This window comes from Arvicanthis niloticus, chromosome 22 (genome assembly GCF_011762505.2).
Source record: "Arvicanthis niloticus isolate mArvNil1 chromosome 22, mArvNil1.pat.X, whole genome shotgun sequence".
NCBI classification, from domain to species: domain Eukaryota; kingdom Metazoa; phylum Chordata; class Mammalia; order Rodentia; family Muridae; genus Arvicanthis; species Arvicanthis niloticus.
In genome coordinates, this window is record NC_133429.1 from 36,321,371 (window position 1) to 36,343,786 (window position 22,416).

Consider the following 22,416-nt stretch of genomic DNA (forward strand, 5'->3'; position numbering starts at 1 on the left):
CCAAGGATTACCTGATTTACCATTGTGTTTGAAGGAAGCTTATATAAACAGAATTTTAAGGTATGAAATATTTATTTGAATACTTAAATGAAAGCAGATTTGCAGAAATAAATCTTATTCTCTAATTATTTATTTTCATTCTATTAATGAAATATTTCATGAACTGCCAATTGAAAATATAAATTTTATGATATTTTAGGGATATTTCATCTTTTACATAAATAAGAATGATTATATATTTCTAGGTTTTAAAATCTTTAGAAATATACTTTCCTGGTCATTATTCCACACACAACTGTCTGTATAGTATTTGTATTTTATTAGATAGTAAGTAACTAAGAATTTAGAGCTCATTTAATGCTCTTCCCACATTATATATAAGTAGGATGTCACTTTATATAAAATATGGACATCTGTAGATTCAGATGTATGTGGGGGAGAGGCCCTAGAGCAACTCTGCCATTAAAAGGAAAGCTGTCTATATTTTATGCTAATTGGGAAAATAACTACATCTATTGTATATTTAATAATTAGTTGATAGTACAAAAGTTTTGTTGTTGTTGCTCCTATCCCTCTATTCTTTGCATTCAGGATTTCTCTCTTTCTGATTCCATCTCAGTTACATATCACACCTATCATAATCAAACTCCATTGATGATTTAGACACCACTCCAACCTTCAATGTAAAATAGTTTTTATACCTCCTGTTTTCTTTCAGGTCTTCATTATTTTCTACAAAGCCACAGCTGAATCTTAACATGTATCTTCACATATGACTCTCTCTACAGGCTTTTGTCTATCTCTACTGCTTCTAAGTTTTTCCATAATAAGATGGTGTCACATCATGGAAGGGCCCTCACTGTTGATAAAATAAGGCATGGTTTAATTAGTACATTTATTATTATTATTATCATCATCATCATTATTATTAGTGTTTGTGATCTGAGGCTTATGTATGAGCACAGTTGACCATGTACCATGGCACTCATGTGTGGGGGTCAGAGGACAACTTCCTGATTCAGTTTTCTTCCGCCACTGTAGATCCTGAGGATCAATCATTTGTAGATGTTCTCAGTGAGTAATAGAGTCCTGTCTGCTGCGTGAGGTACCACCTCATGGTGTACCAAATTAGTGATGTCCCTGTGACGCCTTGTGATAATAATGAAGTAGAAAGTCAGAGTAGGTTGCTTTTCTGTCCTTTATGTCAATAGAACGGTACCTCATATTTGTCCTGTGAACTTCCTTTTGGAAATTGCTTATTTACCCCCCACCCCCAGCAACAACAACCTCTTAAGTTGCTTGATAATTCGGTCTTGCTTCAATAAAAATAATTATCAAGTGCCCCGCATGTAAAGTCATCCTTTGATGGGTTGAAATCTACAGGGAAAGGAGTATTTTTACCATATGTAAGGAACTGAGACTTGATTGGGCACGTAAACTGTAAAAGCAGTCCCAAATCTCATGAATGAAGTGATCCCTGTTGCTAACCTACGCCATTTGTTCACATATGTGCAAACATAGAGATGATCAATAACTAAACAAATCACACATTAGGAAAAGATTAACAAACTATGATAAAGAACAGAACAATCTCAGTGGAGCATGCCTTGAATCCCAGCACTCAGGAAGCAGAGACAGGTGAATGAATCTCTGTGAGCTCTGGACAGCCTGGCCAACACATCAGGTTTGAGGACAGCCAGGACTACACAAAGAAACCCTGTCTTGAACAACCAAAAAAAATTATAAATCTAATTATGAAAGTCACTTAATAATTAATTCGATCGAATCTTTTAGAACATGATTGATCTGCTGTGGAATATTTTTTCTGTCTCTCAGCATAAACTTTTCACAAATGAATAATATTCAAAAGCAGCTTTGAAGTTAAAATTTCTCTGGTATTTATGAGAAATAATATTGCTAACACTTAAAGGTATTTTCTATCAAAAGTTATATGTGATAACAATGTATAGAGTTCATTACTGAAGAGATTACAAGAACCTCCAGAGTTTTTAACTAAACTTGCAGTGAAATTGATAAGGCTTCTGCTGGCTTGGAAATATCCTATGGCTATTATTGACTTAGAGTTTGAGGCACTGAATATAATTCAGATATGAACAAAAATATCATGAGAAAGAGATTTTCACATAAGTATGAATATATAATATAGAATTTAAATTAAGGTGAAAAATCTTACAGATATGGATTTTATTATGGAGATCTCAAGTAAAACATACCTGGCCAGGCTGAAGGCATCATCAATCAAGCCCGCACGGTTACTGACAGAAAGTACCTGTGAGTCCAGTTAGGAAAAAAGAAAGGATGAGGGCGGTAATTGTGGTCATTAAAACGACAGGTGTTCACACTGCAAAACAGATAACTGATAACAAGATCAAGGATGTACCTCATGGTTCCTGATTAACTGATCAATCAGTAATCTCCAGTTCCTTAGGTCATAGTTGACTCTAAAGTAGCCTGTTTGATTGATGTTCCCAAGGATCCAGCTTCCTTTCTCTAAGTATGTTATTCTGTGATGTTCTACAAGTAGAGAGTAAGTAGAGTTTTAGTATTTTTAGAGTTAAAAAGGAATAAAGTCTTTTAAATACCAGAAACAGCATTACTAAAAATTTGAAGAAAACATCACCCTAAAATGTAACTGAAACCCATTTTTTAATTAATCCCCTCATTTAAAATTGAATAGAAAGTGTTTAGTTTGTTATTCATTATTACATCAATTAGTGAGTTTTTCATAATTAACAATTTTGGTTTTGACACAACTCTTTATTCTATACACAGTTTCTATACTTGAAATAATGTCATCTAGAATTATCCCATTATATGCATGTGGCGTTAATTAGATTGTATGTGTATTTGCAGCTGGAACAAAAGAAGTCTTTTAGACACATATACTATTAGTTTTACACAGGAAGAAAGTGATAGAAAAAAACAATTGTGCTTATTTATTTGAAAGTCATTCTTTTATCTGTTTTTTTTTCTCATGTTTTTCCTAGGAGTGCAAATAAATAACAGACTTTGCAAAACCATCAGTAATGGTAAAACAAGGGAACCTGATTTGCTCAAGACTTCAACAGCTCCATGTAGAATTAGAAACAAGAGAAGGCATACTTCACAAAGGAAAAATCTGAACTTCTGTTCATGAAGTACTTCAATTAGCCAAAGCTGGGAAACATGTTATAACTTCATACATATTTAATATTTAACTTTTTCAAATGTGGTATAAAGCTACCTTCACTTGAGAACAGTCACCTATCATGGCTTTGACAAGAAAAACATCATCCACAATTGTAATAATTTTTCTGTTGAACTTCAAGACTTGTTCATGATAGAATTTGCACTGTAAAGTTGAATTGAAATTTGCATTGACACACAGATAGATACAGTTTGGGGTACAGATGGAAAAAACACTAGAAAACAACACATACTGATATGTTTTAATTTCTATGACTCAAAACGATAAATATTCCCTCAAGAGTTTACAAACACATTAGAAGAAATGAAACATATTTGTAGTCCTTTAAGGGAGGAATACATAAATTACTCTCAAGTAAAGAGTACACAGTAAAAGGTGGTATGACACAGACTAATTAATCCAATCTATTATTTACAGGCTGGAATTTTTCAAAAGCCAGGCAACAAAATGTAATTGAAGTCAAATTTATACTTAATCCTATATTTATGCTCTAAGTTTTCTGTGGTCACAGAGTCTAGGGAGAAGCTACAGTTGTTTTGTTAAATGACATGTTGTCAAACTGCCTTCCGAATGCTTATTCTTATACCCATGAATTTATGCATCTCTTCATTTTCATCAGAAAGTTTCTTTTTGTAGAAGATATTTTTGACAAGCTAAAGTAACTAATAAAAATAATAATTTTTAAATAATCATGCCTGAACTGGGAAAATTAAATTTTAAGTGTTGAAGATAATGTTTTTTTCCTAAGTAATCCTGATTCCCTTCAAATATTCAAAACTTTAAAAAATTATTTCTTATAGTTTTTTTAGATAATTATATAATTACATCCTTTTCCCATCTATTTTCTTTCCCAATCTCACTCATATACCCTTCCTTGCTCTCTTTAAAATGTATGGCCTCTTTTACACTAAATGCCATTACATACACACACACATGAAAATGTACATTATATTCTTAATTATATTCATAAATCCACAACCTGTTCAGTCTGTATAATGTCACTTGTATGTATGAACTCATGGCAGATAATTTATTATCAATCATCTAATCTACTCTAGGGAAGACTATAGCCTCTGGTCCCGGCATTTTGTAGTTGCTTGTAGACCTTTGTGTAAGGCTGCAGTCTCATGAATTTTTTTTCATCCACAATAGCACGTCTATCATTGTTCTTGATCAGATCAGACAAAGGCAGTCATGCCAATGAAACATGATGTGAAGAACTTCTGTATTCCCAGGAAACACAATCTCACAGCAAACTCCCTATGCTTTGGCTCTTATACTTCTGCTGCCTATCTTCCACAGTGCTCCCTGAGCCTTAGGGGTGGGAAGTGCTTTCTAGATGTATGCATTGGGACCAGACTCCAGAACTCTTCATCTACTGGTGGTAGTTTTCTGTAAATAGTATCCACTTAATAATTAAAGAATAGTAAAACTTTGAATTAAGCTAAGTTAAATATGAATTTGAAGTTGATTATGAACTTGGCTATAAGTTACTTATATTGACATGTTGAGGTATGCCACTTGCGGTGGTTTGAATAGGCTTGAACCAGGGAGTGGCACTATTTAGAAGCGTGGCCTTGATGGAGGAAGTATGTCACTTGGGGTGGGCTGAGTCCTTCATTCTGGTTGCCTGAAAGCCAGTCTTCTCCTAGCAGCCTTCGGAACAAGATGTGGAACTCTCAGCTTCTACAGCACCATGCCTGCCTGAACTCTGCCATGCTTCCCACCATGGTTATAATGGACTGAAACTCAGAAACAGTAAGCCAGCCCCAATTAAATGTTATACTTTATAAAAGTTGCCTTGGTCATGATGTCTCTTCACAGCACTGGAAAAACTAACTAAGGCAGACGTTGGTACAAGAGACTAGGGTATTATATTGCTGTGATATGCTTGACCAGGCTTTTGTTTGGAAAAATGTGAACTTTGAGAGTTTGATTTTAGAAAACCGTTGAATGCTTTAAGTGGGGCTTAATGGACGATCTTAGAAGCAATAGGGAAGACTTTGTTGCTGAGGTTGATTTGAACCGTGGAAGCCTGGCTCTAGAGGTTTCAGAGGAGAAGAATGTTTGTATGTGGCCAAGAGGAGGTTCTTGTGATATTTTGGTGAAGAATGTGGCTAGTTTTGCTCTTGTCAGAAGAGTTTGCCTGCAACTCAGGTAAAGAGAGTCAAATTAATTGCACTGAAAAAGGAAGTCTCAAAACAACCCATTTTAGACTCTGTGCTGCACTTTACTCTCATGAAGATCATTTTGATGAAGCATAACAAGAAAAAAAAAGAAAAAATACAAAATGTATAATTCAAATAGTAAAAAAAGTGCCAGGAAGTGCAATGGAGCTAAAACCTGTGTTTAAGGCGATAAACAGATTAAGGGAATGGTGACTTTGGGGCAAGATCCCACCCAGCTATCCTCATTGTTTTTGCATTTTCTGTTGAACAAGGAATAGTTTTATCATGTTATGTGTTATTATTACTTGGTTATTGTTTTCATTTGTACTATTAACCTGGAATGAACTACAGTGCCGAAATGGATGACACACACTTTTGAACCACATCTTGAGGAATTGTGTCCTGTAAAGCTTAGGTCCAGGGATAGTGGCACCTTTAATTCAAGGAGACTGAGGAGACCAGATCTCTGAGTTCAAGGCCAGCCTGGTACAGAGAAAGCTCCAAGAAGAGAAAAGCTTAGGTCCAGGTATAGTGCTACATGTCTTTAGTCCCAGACCTCAAGAGAGAGACTCATACAAATCTCCAAGTTCAAGGTCAGTTTATAGAGCAAGTTCCAGAACTACCAAGTTTTAAGCAGTGAAGGACTTGGAAAACAGAAAGCTGGTGATGATGTAATAAAAGAAGGAGGGCAAGTTCCAGCCCCAGCAAGTATCAGAGCTCAGCAGCTTCAGCCAACGTGGCTCTGGCTTTAGAGTCAAGAATAGAATGGACTGCTGGGACAGTTGCTTAGCTAGAGCTAAGAAATTAGCTGTGATTAAGAAAAGACCAGCATCACTGAGGTGAAATCTTCTAGGAAGTGTTTTCTGAAAGCACAAAGAAGCTGTGGTCTAGAGATAGCTTCATGTTGCAGCTGGACTTGGTAATGTGTCAGAATCACGCAGATGGTACTGGTATTGAAGGCATGAAGGAGTCAAGGAAAGCAACTGAGAATTAGCACTGTGAGAGGCCATGGAAGGCCATTGTTCAAGGAGCAGCCTCAGATGCAGTGACTGCTCCACACCAAAGGGGCCATGCAAAGAAGTTGAGGCTTGGCACCATAAAGAGAGCTTATGAGAGGCTTCTGTTGAAGCCTAGTTGTAGCAGAAGACCCAGAGACTTGGGGATGCCAGTACCATCAGATGATCACCAAGAACAGCAGCAACAGAAGTGGAGTGGAGTCAACAGAACCTAGAGTGCTACAGAGGGAAAAGCTGGAGAAGTGACTCAAGCCCTTTGGAGAAGATCATGTGTGGATCCCAGACATTGTACCAAGAAGGTGTAAATTTACATTCCCTTGGATACCAAAAAATGCTAGAGATATCAGAGCTGTGGGATACTTGCTGAGGAAAGCTGCTAAAGGAGTTGAAACAGCCCCAGAGAAAGAAGTTTGTTGTAGTCAACAAAGATGAAAGGAGTCGGAGATCTGAAGAGAGCTTTTATATCATATATGTATGGAGGTGCAGAGTTTGGAGTTTGCCCAGCTGGTCTTTTTTGGTCTTGCTTTGATGCCATATTTTCTCTCTATGACATTATAAAATGGTAATATATATCCTGTGATGTTGGAGATATGTGATCTGCTTATTGATGTTAGAATGGATTGCGGTTAAGTGATTGGATAGATCTCAGATTTTGGACTTTTAACACTGTTATAAACTAGGATTTTTGAAGTTGGACTAAATGTATTTTGTATCATGCTATGGCTAGGTATGGCCCCCATCTACTTGACTTAGGTGTTTGAACAAACCTATGAGGACCAGGAAGTGAAATGTGGTGGTTTGAGTATGCTTGTCCCAGGGAATGGCATTGTTGGAAGGTATGGCCTTGTTGGAGGAAGCATGCCACTGTGGGGGTGGGCTTTGAGTCATTTCTTTTAAATTCCTGGAAGCCAGTCTTCTCCTAGCAGCCTTCAGATCAAGATGTAAAACTCTCAGCTCCTCCTGCACCATGCCTGCCTGGACATTGCCATGCTTCCTATCATGATGGTAATGGACTGAACCTCAGAAAAAGTAAACCAGCCTGAATTAAATATTTTCCTTTATAAGAGTTACCTTGTTCATGGTGTCTCTTCACAGCAATGAAAAATCTAACTAAGGCACTGCTTTAATCCCTAGTTTCTCCAGACCTTTTATTATAAAAGGTGCTGTATTTTCTCAAAAGACTTTTCTCAATCTAATGAGATGATCATATGGTTTTTGTTTTCCAGTCTGTTTATATGGTGGATTACACTTACCTATTTACATATGTTTAACTAATTATTCCTGCATCTCTGGGATAAAGTCTACTTGATCATGGTGGAGGATGTTTTCGATGTGTTTTTGGATTCAGTTTGCAAACATTTTATTGAGAATTCTTGTATATATGTTCACAAGAGGAAATGATATGTAATTCTCTTTATTGGCTTTCTATGTGCATATATTTTGCAGTTTTATAAAAATTGGACAATGGTTCTTCTGTTTGTAATTTATGGAATAATGGGAAGAGTATTAGCAATAACTATTCGCTGAAACTGTGGTAGAATTCTCTACTAAAATCTTCTGGTTCTGGGCTCCTCAATTCTTTTTTTCTTGAGGACATTTAATCACTGTTTCTATTTCATTAGGATTCATAGGTCTATTTAAATTGTTTATCTCGCCTTGATTTAACATTGGTAGGTAGTATGTACTGAGATAATTATCCATTTCCTTTGAATTTTCTAATTTGCTGGACAATAGATTTTTAAAGTATGTTTTTATGTTTCTTCCTGTATCTTTATTTATTTTCTATTCCTGTATTTTTATGTATCTGCTGTTATGTCTCATTTTCATCCCTAATTTTATTAATTTAAATATTTTCTGTATACCTTTTAGACAAGTGTTTGTCAATCTTGGTGGATTTCTCAAAGAATCTATTCTTTGTTTCATTAATTATTTGTATTGTTTGTTTCTATTTTCTTGATTTCAGTGCCACGTTTCATTATTTGTTGCCTTCTAATCCTTTAGGTTGTAATTTCTTCTTTTTGTTCTAAAATTTTCAAATGTGCTGTTAAGTTGCTTCTATGAGATATGTACATTCCTTTTAATGTAGGTATTTAGTGCTATGAACTTGCCTCTTAGAACTGCCTTCATTATGTTCCATAAGTATTGATGTGTTGATATTAATTTTTATTCCATTTAAGAAAGTTTTTCATTTCTTTTCTAATTTATGTCTTGACAAATTTTTCATTCAATACAGTTTCTCAGTTAACATGAGTTTGTAAACTTTCTGTTGTTTCTCTTATTGTTAATACCATCTTTAATTATTTGTGATCAAATAGGATGCTGGGTGTTTTTTTTCTTTTCCTGTATGTGTTCAGACTTGCCAGACTTGCTCTTTCTACATGTATGTGATTCATGAGCTGCTGAAAAAAGTATATTCTTTTGTTTGGGATATATATATATATATATATATATATATATATATATATATATATGACTAATGAGCTTAAATAAGCATTCTAAATTAATAAACTCCACTTATATTTAAATAAATCAGTATGATAATTTTACTTTTAAAGCTTGTTTATTTTTAAGTTTGTGTGTGTGTGTGTGTGTGTAAGTAATGTACACATATTATAAGTTTATGAAAACACCAGAAGACACTGAATCACATGAAGATAGTGTTAGAGGATGCTGTGAACTACTCAAAATGTGTTCTGAGAACCAAACTTGGGTATTCTATAAGAGCAGTACATGCTCCTGAGTTCTATGACATCTTGCAGAACCACATATTTAGATAACTTTTATTAACATTGTTTTCTAGTTAAGATGTAGGGTCAATCTTAATATATGAACAAATGATGTACATTTTGCAAACATCAAATGATAATGTATTTTACATTATCAAATTCATTTTCCAAAGCTGTTGTTCCTTATTGACAAATGGGATAGTGACATTTATAAATCTCATGTAATTTTATTTGTTCTGATTTTTATTACTCTATTAAAATTATTATAGATTATAGTCAAATGAGTGTATAAATAGAAAATGATAATAATCTCTATATCCTCTACAATGCCTGGCTAAAATAAGATAGGCATCAATTGTTTTAAAGAATTCTGTTACTAAACTTATACCCAAATCCTGAAGATGCTACTATTCATGCATATTTGTATAGGTCTATTACAAATGAGATCTTTGAGAAACAATTCCCAGAAAGATCTTGTAATAGATTTTAAAATGTCTTTGCAGTACTAGTTAATTACACTCCCAAAATGTTCTGCAAATTAACTAATAGCAGACAATGAATTTTAAAAAGATCTTTTCTGATGGCCTAATGAGTTATGGTATTTGATGAGTTCTGAAGAAAAAAAGTATGCCAGTTATATTTCCAATGTTCCTTATAATTGAAAATTATATTTATGTTCAAAATGGCATAAGACTCATACTATATCAGTGTATAGTAGAGTTGGTATTTTATAACACATTTTAAGTAACTGTGGCAATGACAGTGGAATGATAAGCATTTCTAGGCAAATATGCTACTTGTAAAACATGATATTTAAAAATAAAATAAGTGGAAAAGTCAGCTAAGAGAACATATGTGATGATATAGGACAAATCATCCCAGAGATTATGCCACATATTGATCATTTTCATTGGATTCTTATGAAAATCTAATGAAGCAACATCTCTTAAAACCCATCAACTCTCATATGCAAGTCTCCAAAACACTGTGTTGTGTAGAGAGAGGTCCTGATGCTAAGGTCCTGTTACCCGATAGGTTCTTGATTTTCAGTAAAGAAGTCCAGGGACTAATTGGTAGGTGGAAGATACAGGTGGGACTTCTAAGTCCTAGGAGAAAAAGGTAAATTCAGGGAAGAAAAGAGGAGCTTTCTGAGATGCTTTGGAGGAAGAACACTGTAACCACGCGATATCTCAGGGTGAGCGTGGGCCTGTGGCCTACTTTATAGGTGGGTGGCCAAGGATGTTTGGCAGGCACTCGGTGGGACTAACCACTGAAGTTCAGGGCAAGTGAAGAGATAGAGATAATAAATTGTCAAGGGCACGCTTTTTCAGAAGGGAGATAGTAACGCCTAGCAGTTGTGCCTAAAAGACAAGTTATAAAGTAACAAACGTGTGTGTGTGTGCGTGTGTGTGGTGTATGTATGTGTTTTATCCGTGGATTCAAGTGTCTTGGTGGGAGCCGGTAGAGCAGTCATCTCCTGGAACAAAGGTGGGTAGAACACTGGGGAAGCCGGGAGGGGCTAGTAGCATGGCCGGTCCCAGGCAAAGGCAGTAGTATTAAAGCTACCCCCAACGGTGTTGAGTAACTAACAGAGCACCAAATCAACCTGTTATAAATATGAGGGTGTGTGTGTGTGTGTGTGTGTGTGTGTGTGTGTGTCCAAGAGTTGAAGGAAAAAAAACACAAGCTCAAAACAGCAGCCTTTCATTTGACTAGACAATTGGCACATTGGGCAAGCATTCATCAAGACTTGATCACCACATTTGTGAAATGTGAATAAGAGATAGTACTGATTTTCAGTGTTTGTGGGTCATAAGTAAATCACTTTGGAGGAAAGCCATACATTGTGCCGTTTTTAATATTTGAGATTAAATCATATTCAGTGCTGCATTTTTTCTTCTTAGTTTCTTTCACCATTCATAAATACCCAATTAACACGCAAGTTATAATCATAAATGTTTGGACTATTTGTATTTTCATAGGAAGAATACAAATACATTAACCTGCTTTTAAAAATATAAAAACAGGTATACATACTACTTTTAGACTATAATAATTGGCATTTATCTGTGATTTAATTATTCATCCAATAAGTCCATAAAATTAATTGTCAATAACATGTGAAAACTAGATGAAATTTATGGATATTACATACCAGTGACATACCTTAATGTTGTAAAAATAAAATGAACATCACAGATAACGAAATTGCAAAACATTGGCTGGCTACCATAATTAAATGTATAATTTATTTTAACGTATAGTGATAAGAGTAAAGCATTATTTTTAATGTTTTTAATGATTGTCTTTGTTATTACTTGATTATATTTCCAACCTAATGAGAAAAAATAATACGGAAGAAAAAATACAAAAGTCAGTTTTTTCCCCCACTAAACTCTCTTTTATTTTATTGTTAGTCATCAGAATGAAAGACTTCAAAACAAAGTAGATGACATTCAAAATGGAAATGAACAGGAAGTACACACAGTAATCTGCCCTTCATCTTTCTTCCATGCTTTCTCATTTATAAGATTTTTGTAGTGGGTTGGCCTAATGCTGCTTGTATTCTAATGCTTTTCTGGGGCACCTAACATGAGTTAACCTAAAGCTGAGAGATTCTACATGTAAGATACTGAGCAACCCTGCCCCCAATTAATTGTGATTGGTAAATAAAGATGCCAAGAGCTAATAGTTGGGCAGAAGAGGCAGAAGAGGGATTGAAGTTTCCTGGGCTTAGAGAGGGAGAACCACATGAAGAGAAGGAGGAGAAAGAAGTAGTCATGGAAGAAGAACATGCAGGAGGGAGAAGGAGAGCCACCATGGGCTAAGGGCCAAGAGAATGTAAACCAGAGGGCTGTGCAATTGGAGCTAAGTTCAACCCAGAAGAAACATATTAAGTAATAACTCAGGTTTATCAATAGAGAAATAGATTCTAACAGCATGGAGGGTAAGCAGCTGCCCACCAGTTGTGATACATAAGGCATATTAAAAAAATATAAAGGCTGTGTGTCTTTCATCCTGTAACATAAATGGTCTAAGGTAAGAAAGAAGCCTCAGGCCAGTATTTTTAATACTTCCAAATACAGATTTTTTTTTTCAAGACACATTTACTTCAGATGGCATCTCCTGCAAGCCTCAGCATCTTACCTTGGCCATGTATACATCAAACAGAACTTGCTATGGGCTAGTGGTAAATGGTACCCTGTCCTATATAGATGTAAGAGATATGGCTTTAGGGTGGGGAGATGCCTCATCTGTACCACAGTCTACTATTACAGTACTCTTCTAGAACTTTGTGGTCACAAATTGTATGTCTGTGTATAATGACCATATCAACATAGGAGATTTTAGGTTAACACTCAGCCTAAGAGAAAAGGTTATTTTTAATAAAAACAATGTGTAGATATTTAAAAATAATCCTCAGACACATCCATCAGTAAGACAAGGAAAGCCATGGCAATACTTTCCATACATATATGATTAACAGAATGTTATGAATAGAGCTGCAGGAGACTGACCTGTGAACCATGTTTGATAGGAATCAGACTAGCACAACATCTGAGCAGAGCTAAAAATCAAAGTATCTTAACTGTAAAATATGGTTACATATTTCTGATTTTCCATTCCCATACTATCTTCCAAGGACACTTTATTTTGTATCTAATGATTACTCTGCCATATAATGTTAAAAGTAGCAACATTACAATGGCAACTTTGTGTTCTCAATCATCACTTTGTAATAAAATATATGAATAAATAAAACAGTTCTGTGAGTGGAAAAAAGATTTATAAAGATAAATAAAAGTTGACTCAGATCATAATGTAAATGCCAATTGTAAGAAAGAGAATGAAGAAAATTTAAGCATTTTATTTAAAATTTTAAAAAACCAAAATATTTTAACATAAGCATTTTGATTCATCCTTATTATATATACATATGTATATATAATATATGAATTTAAAATATATATCCCTTACAAGATAAATATCTATAAGAAAATAGATACTTCTTTATACTTGCTTTTGCTGAAAATGAAAAGGTTTGTGATTTTAAAATGCTTCCCAGAAAATAACAAAACAATATAAATAACTAGTCTGTGAGAAAGCAGTAAATCAAAATATGATCACAGTTGACCGTCTAAATCTAAATGAAATGTTACATAAAAGATAATTGTTTTTTTCTCCAAGCCATTGGAATTCAGAAATGGAAAAGACCTGCTTTGTGCTCTAGCATGAAGGATATAGATTTGGTTAAAAAAAAAAAAGTAGCTTTCATTCTGACAGTGAATTGAAATAGTTCCCTTTCTGATTTGAAGATATTTTTAAAAAGAATGGAATCTTATTTCTTCAGCTCCTTGAGGCCTGATTCTAACTAGGAGGGTGTTTGATGACTTCCCTAAGTCCCCACAACTGGCCCTACAATTACCTAACACCAAGAGAAATCTTGTTTTTTAATCTTTTATAGAGACGACCTGATAAAGAAAAGGTAGACAGAGAGTGAGCTTAAAAATGAGATCTTTGCTTCAGTATCCTGCACACTCTACAACTACTTGCAATTATATTTCAATTACATTTTAGATTATACATGTATACAGTTCTGAGAAGATTAACACTCTAACTACTTCTTTTTCCTGTGAAAGAAACAAATTTAATATTTACCTTTCAGTCTAAAATTAAGCTATTTAGAAACCACATTGTGCCTAATTTTGCAGAAGCGATTATGGTTACCATTTTCTATTTTTAATTTGTCTTTATTAACATTTTGTAGCAGCTGAAAACAGGGGTAAAGATTCTAAACAATTATCTGAATGCAAACAGTTCCCTTGGAGAGAATTTATATTTTACCTGATTTGTTAGACACCCAAATAATTGCTTCTGAAGACACATGGCTTCTATTTCCTACCACAATGGTTAATGGAATCTGCCACAGGTAACTGGAAAGTAAAAGAAGGCTTTAAGAATAAAAATAGGCATATCAGCTACAGTAAGACAAAAGCAGTCAAGTATTATCTATATACATTCAGTGCAGTTTCTAATGATCCTTTTGGGGAAAAATATAATCAATCCATCAATAAATCATTGAAATCAATTAGCAAATAAATATCAGGCCTAAACAATATATGCATAAGATAAGCTTACCTTTCCAGTGCCACTGAGGAGACTTGGTATCTACAAGTTTTAACTTCGATGCAAAAGAACTTATCTTGCAAAAACAGATTTTCATTTTAGAAATAAATGCAACTAAAATGTATAAATTCAAGCCAAGCTCTTTATTGATTAAAGTCTAAAAATAGGGGGTTTTTTTCTCCTTTTCTTCTGGATTAAACTGATAGACAATTCATTAGTTTCCTACATTTATATATTTTATTACCTAACACATCATACAGGCACGATCCACATATTTCACAGAGAGATTAATATGGCAAACCAAAGTACTCAGCAAAGAATAAAGAATAAAAATTATCAGTGTTCATGAAAATTCGGAGCTATATAAAGAATAATGTAGGACACACTGCATGTTCGGGTTTCCAAAATGAAGTTTCTAAGTTGATGTGCCAAAGAGCCACCAACAGGTGGGTCAGCCATGAATCTCACCTATTAAAAAGAAACATTATATTTCATTTACTTCTTCACAGGGTATAAAATAGAGGTCTAGATGCATAGATGAGGTGATATCAACTAAATCTTAAATAAGTAGCCAGACATACATGAAATAATTTTAGCATCAACCTATCAACTGCACTTTGTTGCCTTCTTGAATTATAAACTATTTTAACATCACACTGTACCTTTATCAATAGAGGTAGCCAACATTTACGTCATAATAAAGAAATACTCTGAAATATAACAAGACATTTTGTGCACACTCAGTAACTGTATGAGTGAAAAGTGTATTGAAAAGTTTTAGGATAGAGCACCTGAGGCAACAGACTGTGTAATGAGCATGTCCAGACCCCAGGCCTGCCTGTCTTCCTCAGTGGTTTTCATTTTACAGCAAATAAACATTTAATGCTAATTATTAGAGAAAGGCAGGATATATGTGAATATATATGTGCATATATTGTTGGGAGGAGAGAATTCTTTATAAAAATAGTGTCAATATTAAGGAAAGCTCAATATAAAGTTTTGCCATCAACTCAGAAGTGAAGAGAAGCCTGCCTGGCTGGGTTAGTGCATAAGATTCTGTGTAGATCAGAGCTTTAAGAAGCAACTTGGCATATGAGGGGACGTTATGCAACATCGCAAAGTAGTGATTTCGTGTATTTAAAAATGCCACAAAAATGTCCAACTGTCTAAGTAACAAGATTCTGGCACAAATGTCATGCTAAGTCACACATCAGCCAACTTTATAAAATCTTTAGTTATGTAAGGATCTTTCTATGCTGTAATACAAGGACTATGTATGAATAATGTAATTACTAGCTTCATTAAAATCTTTTGAGTAGGTTGTAGTCATATTCTAATATCTTCAGGGGAAAAAAGAAAACGAAGAATTAACTCAGCTTGGAAAATATTCACAACTTACTAGAAATTTTGGTATAGAGCAAGTTCCGTTACATCAATGAAATAAATAGTGCAGTCAAGAGTTAAGAAAGCTCTACTCAAATACCAAATAGAATTGGTATTGAATCTTTGACCAGAATGTCACAGAAAATTAAATGATCGATAATATAAAATTAGGAGAGTTTACTTGAAGTATAGATTTTATTATTTTTTAATAGAAAATCATTCCTGGGACTAAGTGATGCTTTGAATCAACATCAGATCCCTTTATGTGTTATGTGGCAAGTGCTCAGGGTTTATGAGCTCCATGTGCTTCTAGCAGATATAAAGCTCTCTGGTCTTCTGTGTGTTTACACAGCCCAGATGTTACCTTTTCTTTTAAAAGATCAGGCAGACACTAGTGTAATAATGCTTGTTATAGGTCAAAAATTATTTTTTGTTCAAAATTTATCCTGCTATACTTTATGTTTCCTGTATGTTTCTCTACATCAGTGATACTATGTCAAGATAGCAGTTCTCAAAGACCTGGACTAATCTCTCTCTAACATTGCAACAGCAAAGTACTTCCTAGAAAAGCCAACGTTCATGCCTCATAATTTTGATCCTGGATGCAGACAGGGAGGGGGTAACTGGGAGCATTTGGTGATGCATGGACCAGAAATGGTACAGTAGACACACTGCCACTCTCCCTGACCACAGCGAGACTGTAGCAGAGTAATGTGTAATGCAAGAATCCAGAGAGTTGGATACCAACATCAATGTATATCTAGAGTAAGAAATGTAAGCCCCTGCTTTATTGCTGGAGACAAATCTCAGTGGCTAACAGGTTTACTAAACAAGAAAACCTAGGTTTAAATCCCAGAGCTCACATAAAGTCATAGTCCACACTTGTAATGCCCCATGCAGACGCAAAGCCAATACTACTGAATACAGACCATACAGCCCAACATACGTGATGATTTACAGAAGATCCTGCCTGAAACAATATACAAAACAATGACTGATACCCGAGGTAGTCCTTTAACTTCCACATGTGCAGTTTGGCACACATGAGCATACACAACCACAACATACACATACACACACACATGTACATGCACATGCACACAGATATGCACACAAAGAATAAAAATAACATCCCTGCTTTCCTAAGTCAAAATCTCTATATAGCCTTCAGAAAGTACCAAAGAATTTCTCAACAATGGCTCTGTACATCCATGCCTGGACCAAGCTATTGTAGAAATGATTTCAAGACCTCTTAGTTGACACAGTAAAATGTGTGTTTCAGGTCTCATGTATACCCATGGGTGATAAAAGTCAGATGCCTTAGTTTCCAAAGAAACAAGACAGAACAAAGTAATTCAACCAAAAAACTCTAATTGTGTTTATTAATTTTTACCCTGTCCCTCTCTGTGTCCCTCCCCACTCCTACAACCCTGCAGCCCAATTTTATTAGAGCTTTTTATAAGAAATGAAACTGGTTAATAAAACTTTTATCTATCTTCAGCTCATTTTTTAAAATAAGGAACAAAAGAGAAAACATGCAATAAAACCAATAAGGGTTTCCAAAGAAAGTTAAAATAATACATCATAATTCTAGACAGATATGATGGCTGGGACAAAAAAGATCTCTGTAAGTTCTAGGCTAGCCAGAAATGCGTGGTGAGCCTGGGACCAGCTGGGCTACATGGTGAGATCCAATTTTGAAAAGAAAATCCACCAAACAGAAAACAGTTCTGTATGTTTTATATCTAGCCAGTGAGCTCAAACAATAATCGTGAGGAAAAGAACATATGTTGATCCTACATGGCCCCACTAAAGTTGGAATATTTTAGGGTCTGCATTATGTTCCTCTAACTCATACATTATTAAGTACAGAACTTTGGTTTAGTGAGTTTTTCTGGATTGTTAGTTTCCGGTCTCATTTGTCTTGTAAGGCACATTTTGTTCAATTCCACTTAATTCATGGCAATGCGTTTTAACTATTGAATTTAATTCAAGAACTATTCATAGGGAAGGGAAGACCCAAATCTTATCTTTTGAAAGTCACCGTATTAATTCCAAGTTCTGCCTTTTAAAATAAATGCTGTTATGTTGAAAATTAACATCTTGAAGTAGGGATAGAGAGAAGCTTCAATGGTTAATAGCATGAACTTCTCCTTCAAATGTCCAGGTTTGAATTTCAGTACCCACGTGGCATGTAACAACCATCTGTAACTCCAGTTCTAAGGAATCCAATGATCTTCTGGCTTCCTTGGACACTAGGTATTCATATATGCACAGACAAACAGGCAAAACATCACACACGTTAAATAAATTGTTGAATTATTGAATTAAATAGTTTCTAGAATCTTGAAGAAATTGCAACAAAAAAAAATCACAATGAAAGGGCAAATAAACAGATTAAAAACAATATTCCATTTATATTTTAGAATTTCCTTAACAAAAAGTAAGTATTTCTCTCAAAAGTTTTAAATGCAAAACATGCCTCAACAATTTAAAATACTAAAATGCAAAGTGACATTTACAAATCACAGTATGTGTGGTACCTGCTATTTTGAAGTTGAAGTGCTTTGGTTTTGGCGCCAATGTCATAAATGAAATGCTGTTGGGTGATAAGTATTCTATTTTCTGCTGTCATGTTCCCCAGGATGGTGATAACAGGATATCCCATCTGCAGTGTCCACTGATCCATTACTTCTTGTATGTTCACGTATTTTCCATTCCTTTTTAAAGCCTTTACAACCAAAAATTGTATAAATTAATCTATTAACACTTCTCGTAAGCATAGTTAAACATTAATTTATTCTTATTTCTACCATTACTTTAATTTGAAATGATTTAAAATCAGTGAAGCTAACATTATGTACTAGTAAAATTAATTTTTGCCTTGAGAGTTCTACATGGTTATATTCCACATATACATATGTAGCTGTTTTATTAAAATTAAAATTTTACATCGCAGAACATAAAATATGAGTGATTGTTACTTTAGCATTATTTTCGATTCCTGACAAATCTAGAATCATGTAGTAAAAATTTTCTAAAAGTTTTAATATTTCTCTTTTGTAACACGAATCTGTCCTGCCACATTAAAACATCATTCAGAAGTATTGTCATGCTTCATGCACAACCTGGACCTGTGCAAGATCATACTAGTTAAAATCTCAACACGGACTGCAGAGAGAAATCACAAACCTCAACCAGAAGCAGAGGAGCTAATGGAAATTATTGACCAGTGAGAGAAGAGTAAATTTTCTGCAAGCATGTGGCCCCTGAAGGGCTCCCCATGCTACTCTACAAGTCCTACACCAACTCACACACTGGCAGCAGTGAGTGAGATTTTAAAAAGGAACACATGAAATTGACACGGGATTATGATGAATAGAACAGGGTAGCCATTTGAGAAGAGAGCATGAGGTATGTTTGATGACTAAAATAGATTATAGACTTATAATATCAATTTATTAAAAACAATGTCACTCTCAAAAGTAGACCAGGCATTTTTACCAACATTTGTGATTCAAATAATTTTAGTCTTACCTTCTTTATAGTACACAAAAAGCACCAAAGTAATAGGAAGAAAAAATTATGCAAATACAAACTGTCAACGTTAATGTTTTAGAAACAAAATTCCGTTGCTGAAGAGCATACTTTGATATTTCAGCTTCCTCTACTTTACCTCTGATAATGTATTCCAAAGATCATTTCTGGCTGCATTGCCATACTTGTGAATGGTTAAATAATCCTATAAGAATATAAAATTGTAATTACCATTCAAAGGTTAAGCAATTACCAGTAAACACATTTATTTCTCAGTTCAATTAACCATTTCCATATGTGGAATTGCATTTAGGCAAAGAGGAAGACACGCAAAAAAGATTTAGAATCTCGTTTAAAAATATTCCCAAGAGGTTTAACGATAACAGATTTCCTAGCTCACTCAACAATACTAATTCCTTAACAAGGATTTTCACAGCTGTAATCCTGTCATATGGATCCCCTAGGTCAGGGTATACTCTATATGAGGTGGTCAACATCAGCTCACTTTGAGAAATTGACCTCTGCAATGAAATGTGTAGAACAAACCTTCTCGTCATCCCTTTCAACGTTTCAAAGGAAATAATATGCTTTCATGGGGGGGGAAAAAAAAGAAGCTGCTATTTTACTTGATATACACCGATGGTGAGCTCAACTGCCCACTCTCCGATCTCGCTCTGGTTGTTCTACACAAAGGAAAGCCTGACAATTGTGAAACAGATACTTATTTCTGTAGTTTGAAGTGCACGTTACTATCAATAAAGAAGTACTCCTAAGTTTGTTTCACAGCTTCAGGCTTCTGATTTCCCATTTCTCATTATGTTCCATTAGTGGTTAAACCTACACACTTTGATTCACACCTAACTCCATCCTGAGAAGTGTGGTCTGTCTCATTATCGAGGTGATAGCTATCAGGATAATTAGTGACAGGGTGGTTTTTTTCTGATTTCAAAGAGAAAAAGGAACAGAAAAACTGACATATTAAAAAAGTGAAGAAATCCTTCCATTCAAAATTCTATTTCCTTAATATCATATAGGTAAGAAGACACAATTTCTCTCTCTCTCTCTCTCTCTCTCTTTCTTTCTTTCTTTCTTTCTTTCTTTCTTTCTTTCTTTCTTTCTTTCTTTTTGTAAATCAAAGTTCTTGAACTGAAAAGAGTTGCTGACTTTTCAATACTTTATGTGGAACGGGGCACTTTGAGGATAATTAACATGAGGGAAGCAAATTTTAAACACAGACTGTAGAACCTGCGACAGACTCAGCTCTTGGTGGCAATTCACAGTAGAGCAAATGACAGTTCCCACTTAATCATATGCCCAGGAAGGTGACGTCCAACCCCTACTTAGCAACCACACATTCAACTTCATCATCAGGTGTTATGAATAACTTTACTAAATATAGAACACACATACAACTTCTCATAGCCAACATGAATCCCCCATTCAGCTTTCACAAAGATTCAGAAAGTTGATTCAACATAAACCCGAGAAATACATTTTGGAGGGGGTTATGGCAGGAGTGTGGGTTTTAAATACATTATTTCAGCCTTCAATTTTATTTTTTTCCTTATTTCAGCATTTAAATGAATGAACTTGGGAAGAATGCAGTACTAGCTACACCACTACATGGAAAAATAGGCAATGGCTACTAACAGTGGGAGAGTCAATTTTACTCAGGAACAAGTCCCACTGGTAAGTCATCTGATGTCATGTGGTCAGCATTAAATCTATGTATATATGAGCAACACCAAATGGACTCTCAAGAATATCAAGATCAAGGTTTATCATCACCATCATCATCATCACCATCACCACCACCACCATCATCATCATCATCATTTATTCATGAATCCAACAGAGGATAGGAAGGAGCTTGAGGAGAACAGTGGAAATGATATAAATTCAATGCAGTCATGGATGAAATTCTCAAAAACAAACCTAAGAAAGAAATTCATTTTGTAAGGTATAACTGAACATTGATCCTCATGGATCGTGCTTCAAAAAACACTATAAAGAAGAAACAGATAGTACTATGAGGTCCAACAAATTAATTTTTCTTCTCATAGGCCATCAACATCCCTACTGCTCATGCCGTAAGTTGATCCTGTCCTATTGATCATCAAACTGAGTTCATGGTCACCCTACAGTTCATAACAAAGTTCCACTTCAAGTGAGTTGGAATGTCATTTGTCAGAGTAAAGTGGCAGCCCCAGTGTAAGTATGTCAGTGTCAATAACAACAGCATTTCCCTTGGGTCCCTTTAGACACAGTCCTCAGTTGTAATGAAGTTCTACATATGTCAAATATTTTTTCCCTGAAAAAGGTTGTTGTTATGTTATTCTTTTTCTTGCACTAGCAGGATCATTTCTTAAATGAACAAAATGTCATTGCCTAGCAGAATTACAAAAAAAAAAATCCAAAGGGCAGTGAATCCTGTTCTAATAGTTAATAATCCATTTATTCATTTCATAAAATATGTAAAGCACTTAGCATGAATCAAGCAACTTTGCAACTTCATACACGCTGAGATGTCAGCAGGGCAAAGCTTACTAAGAACAACTGCAAAAACCTAGGTGCTAGTTGTTTGAAGAACTTATGTCTGTCATCTACCCTGGAGAAGTCATGCTACAAGCACTATTTTGCAAGATATGTTCAAATATCTGTATGTAATTAACACAATCTTATGTTTCTTAAAAACCTGCAAGGCAATAAATATGGAGATGCTCACACATATGAATCTAAATTAGAAATCAATGTTTATGATTTCTCCAGGTATATGAACATCAACCAGAAATAGATTTGACATTATTATACAAAGCTGAATGCTTTAGTGTAAAGAATTGTGAGCATTCCACACTAGGTACTTCCAAAGTAGAGCTATTGGAAATAGCAAACAAAGAGAACCACTTAACTATGTAAAGGGACATGGCAGATAATATGGATGCTAAACATATATCCAATAAGCATATAATTTTATACTGATGAAGAGAGGTATCAGGGCTTGGGACTTAATGAAGAAGAATGGGAATCTGACAGTCTGGATCAAATCCAAGGTTGAATACGCACTTTCTATATAACAAGTGAGTTGTGGACAAGCCACCATATGTAAGCTCTTTTTGCCTGTCTTCTCATTAATATAATAAGAGCACACTACATGCAGTTACTTTTATATGAATACATACAACATTGGAACAGTAAAGAATTCCTAGGACACCCTGAAAATCCTATGGGCATTATCTCTTTTAATATTTTTG

The 22,416-nt window shown here is 34.8% G+C and overlaps 1 protein-coding gene across 1 annotated transcript in view; it reads right to left on the reverse strand.

Annotated features, from left to right (window-relative positions):
- Positions 1-22,416, reverse strand: part of Trhde (thyrotropin releasing hormone degrading enzyme) — a 389,580-nt gene that overhangs the window by 81,480 nt on the left and 285,684 nt on the right. Inside the window, exons 8-12 of the mRNA XM_076920240.1 lie at positions 19,305-19,370; positions 18,172-18,359; positions 13,964-14,052; positions 2,402-2,535; positions 2,235-2,290 (exon numbers count right to left, since the gene is read on the reverse strand). Of these exons, the coding sequence (XP_076776355.1) occupies positions 2,235-2,290; positions 2,402-2,535; positions 13,964-14,052; positions 18,172-18,359; positions 19,305-19,370 (533 nt within the window). The remainder of the gene's footprint in view (positions 1-2,234; positions 2,291-2,401; positions 2,536-13,963; positions 14,053-18,171; positions 18,360-19,304; positions 19,371-22,416) is intronic.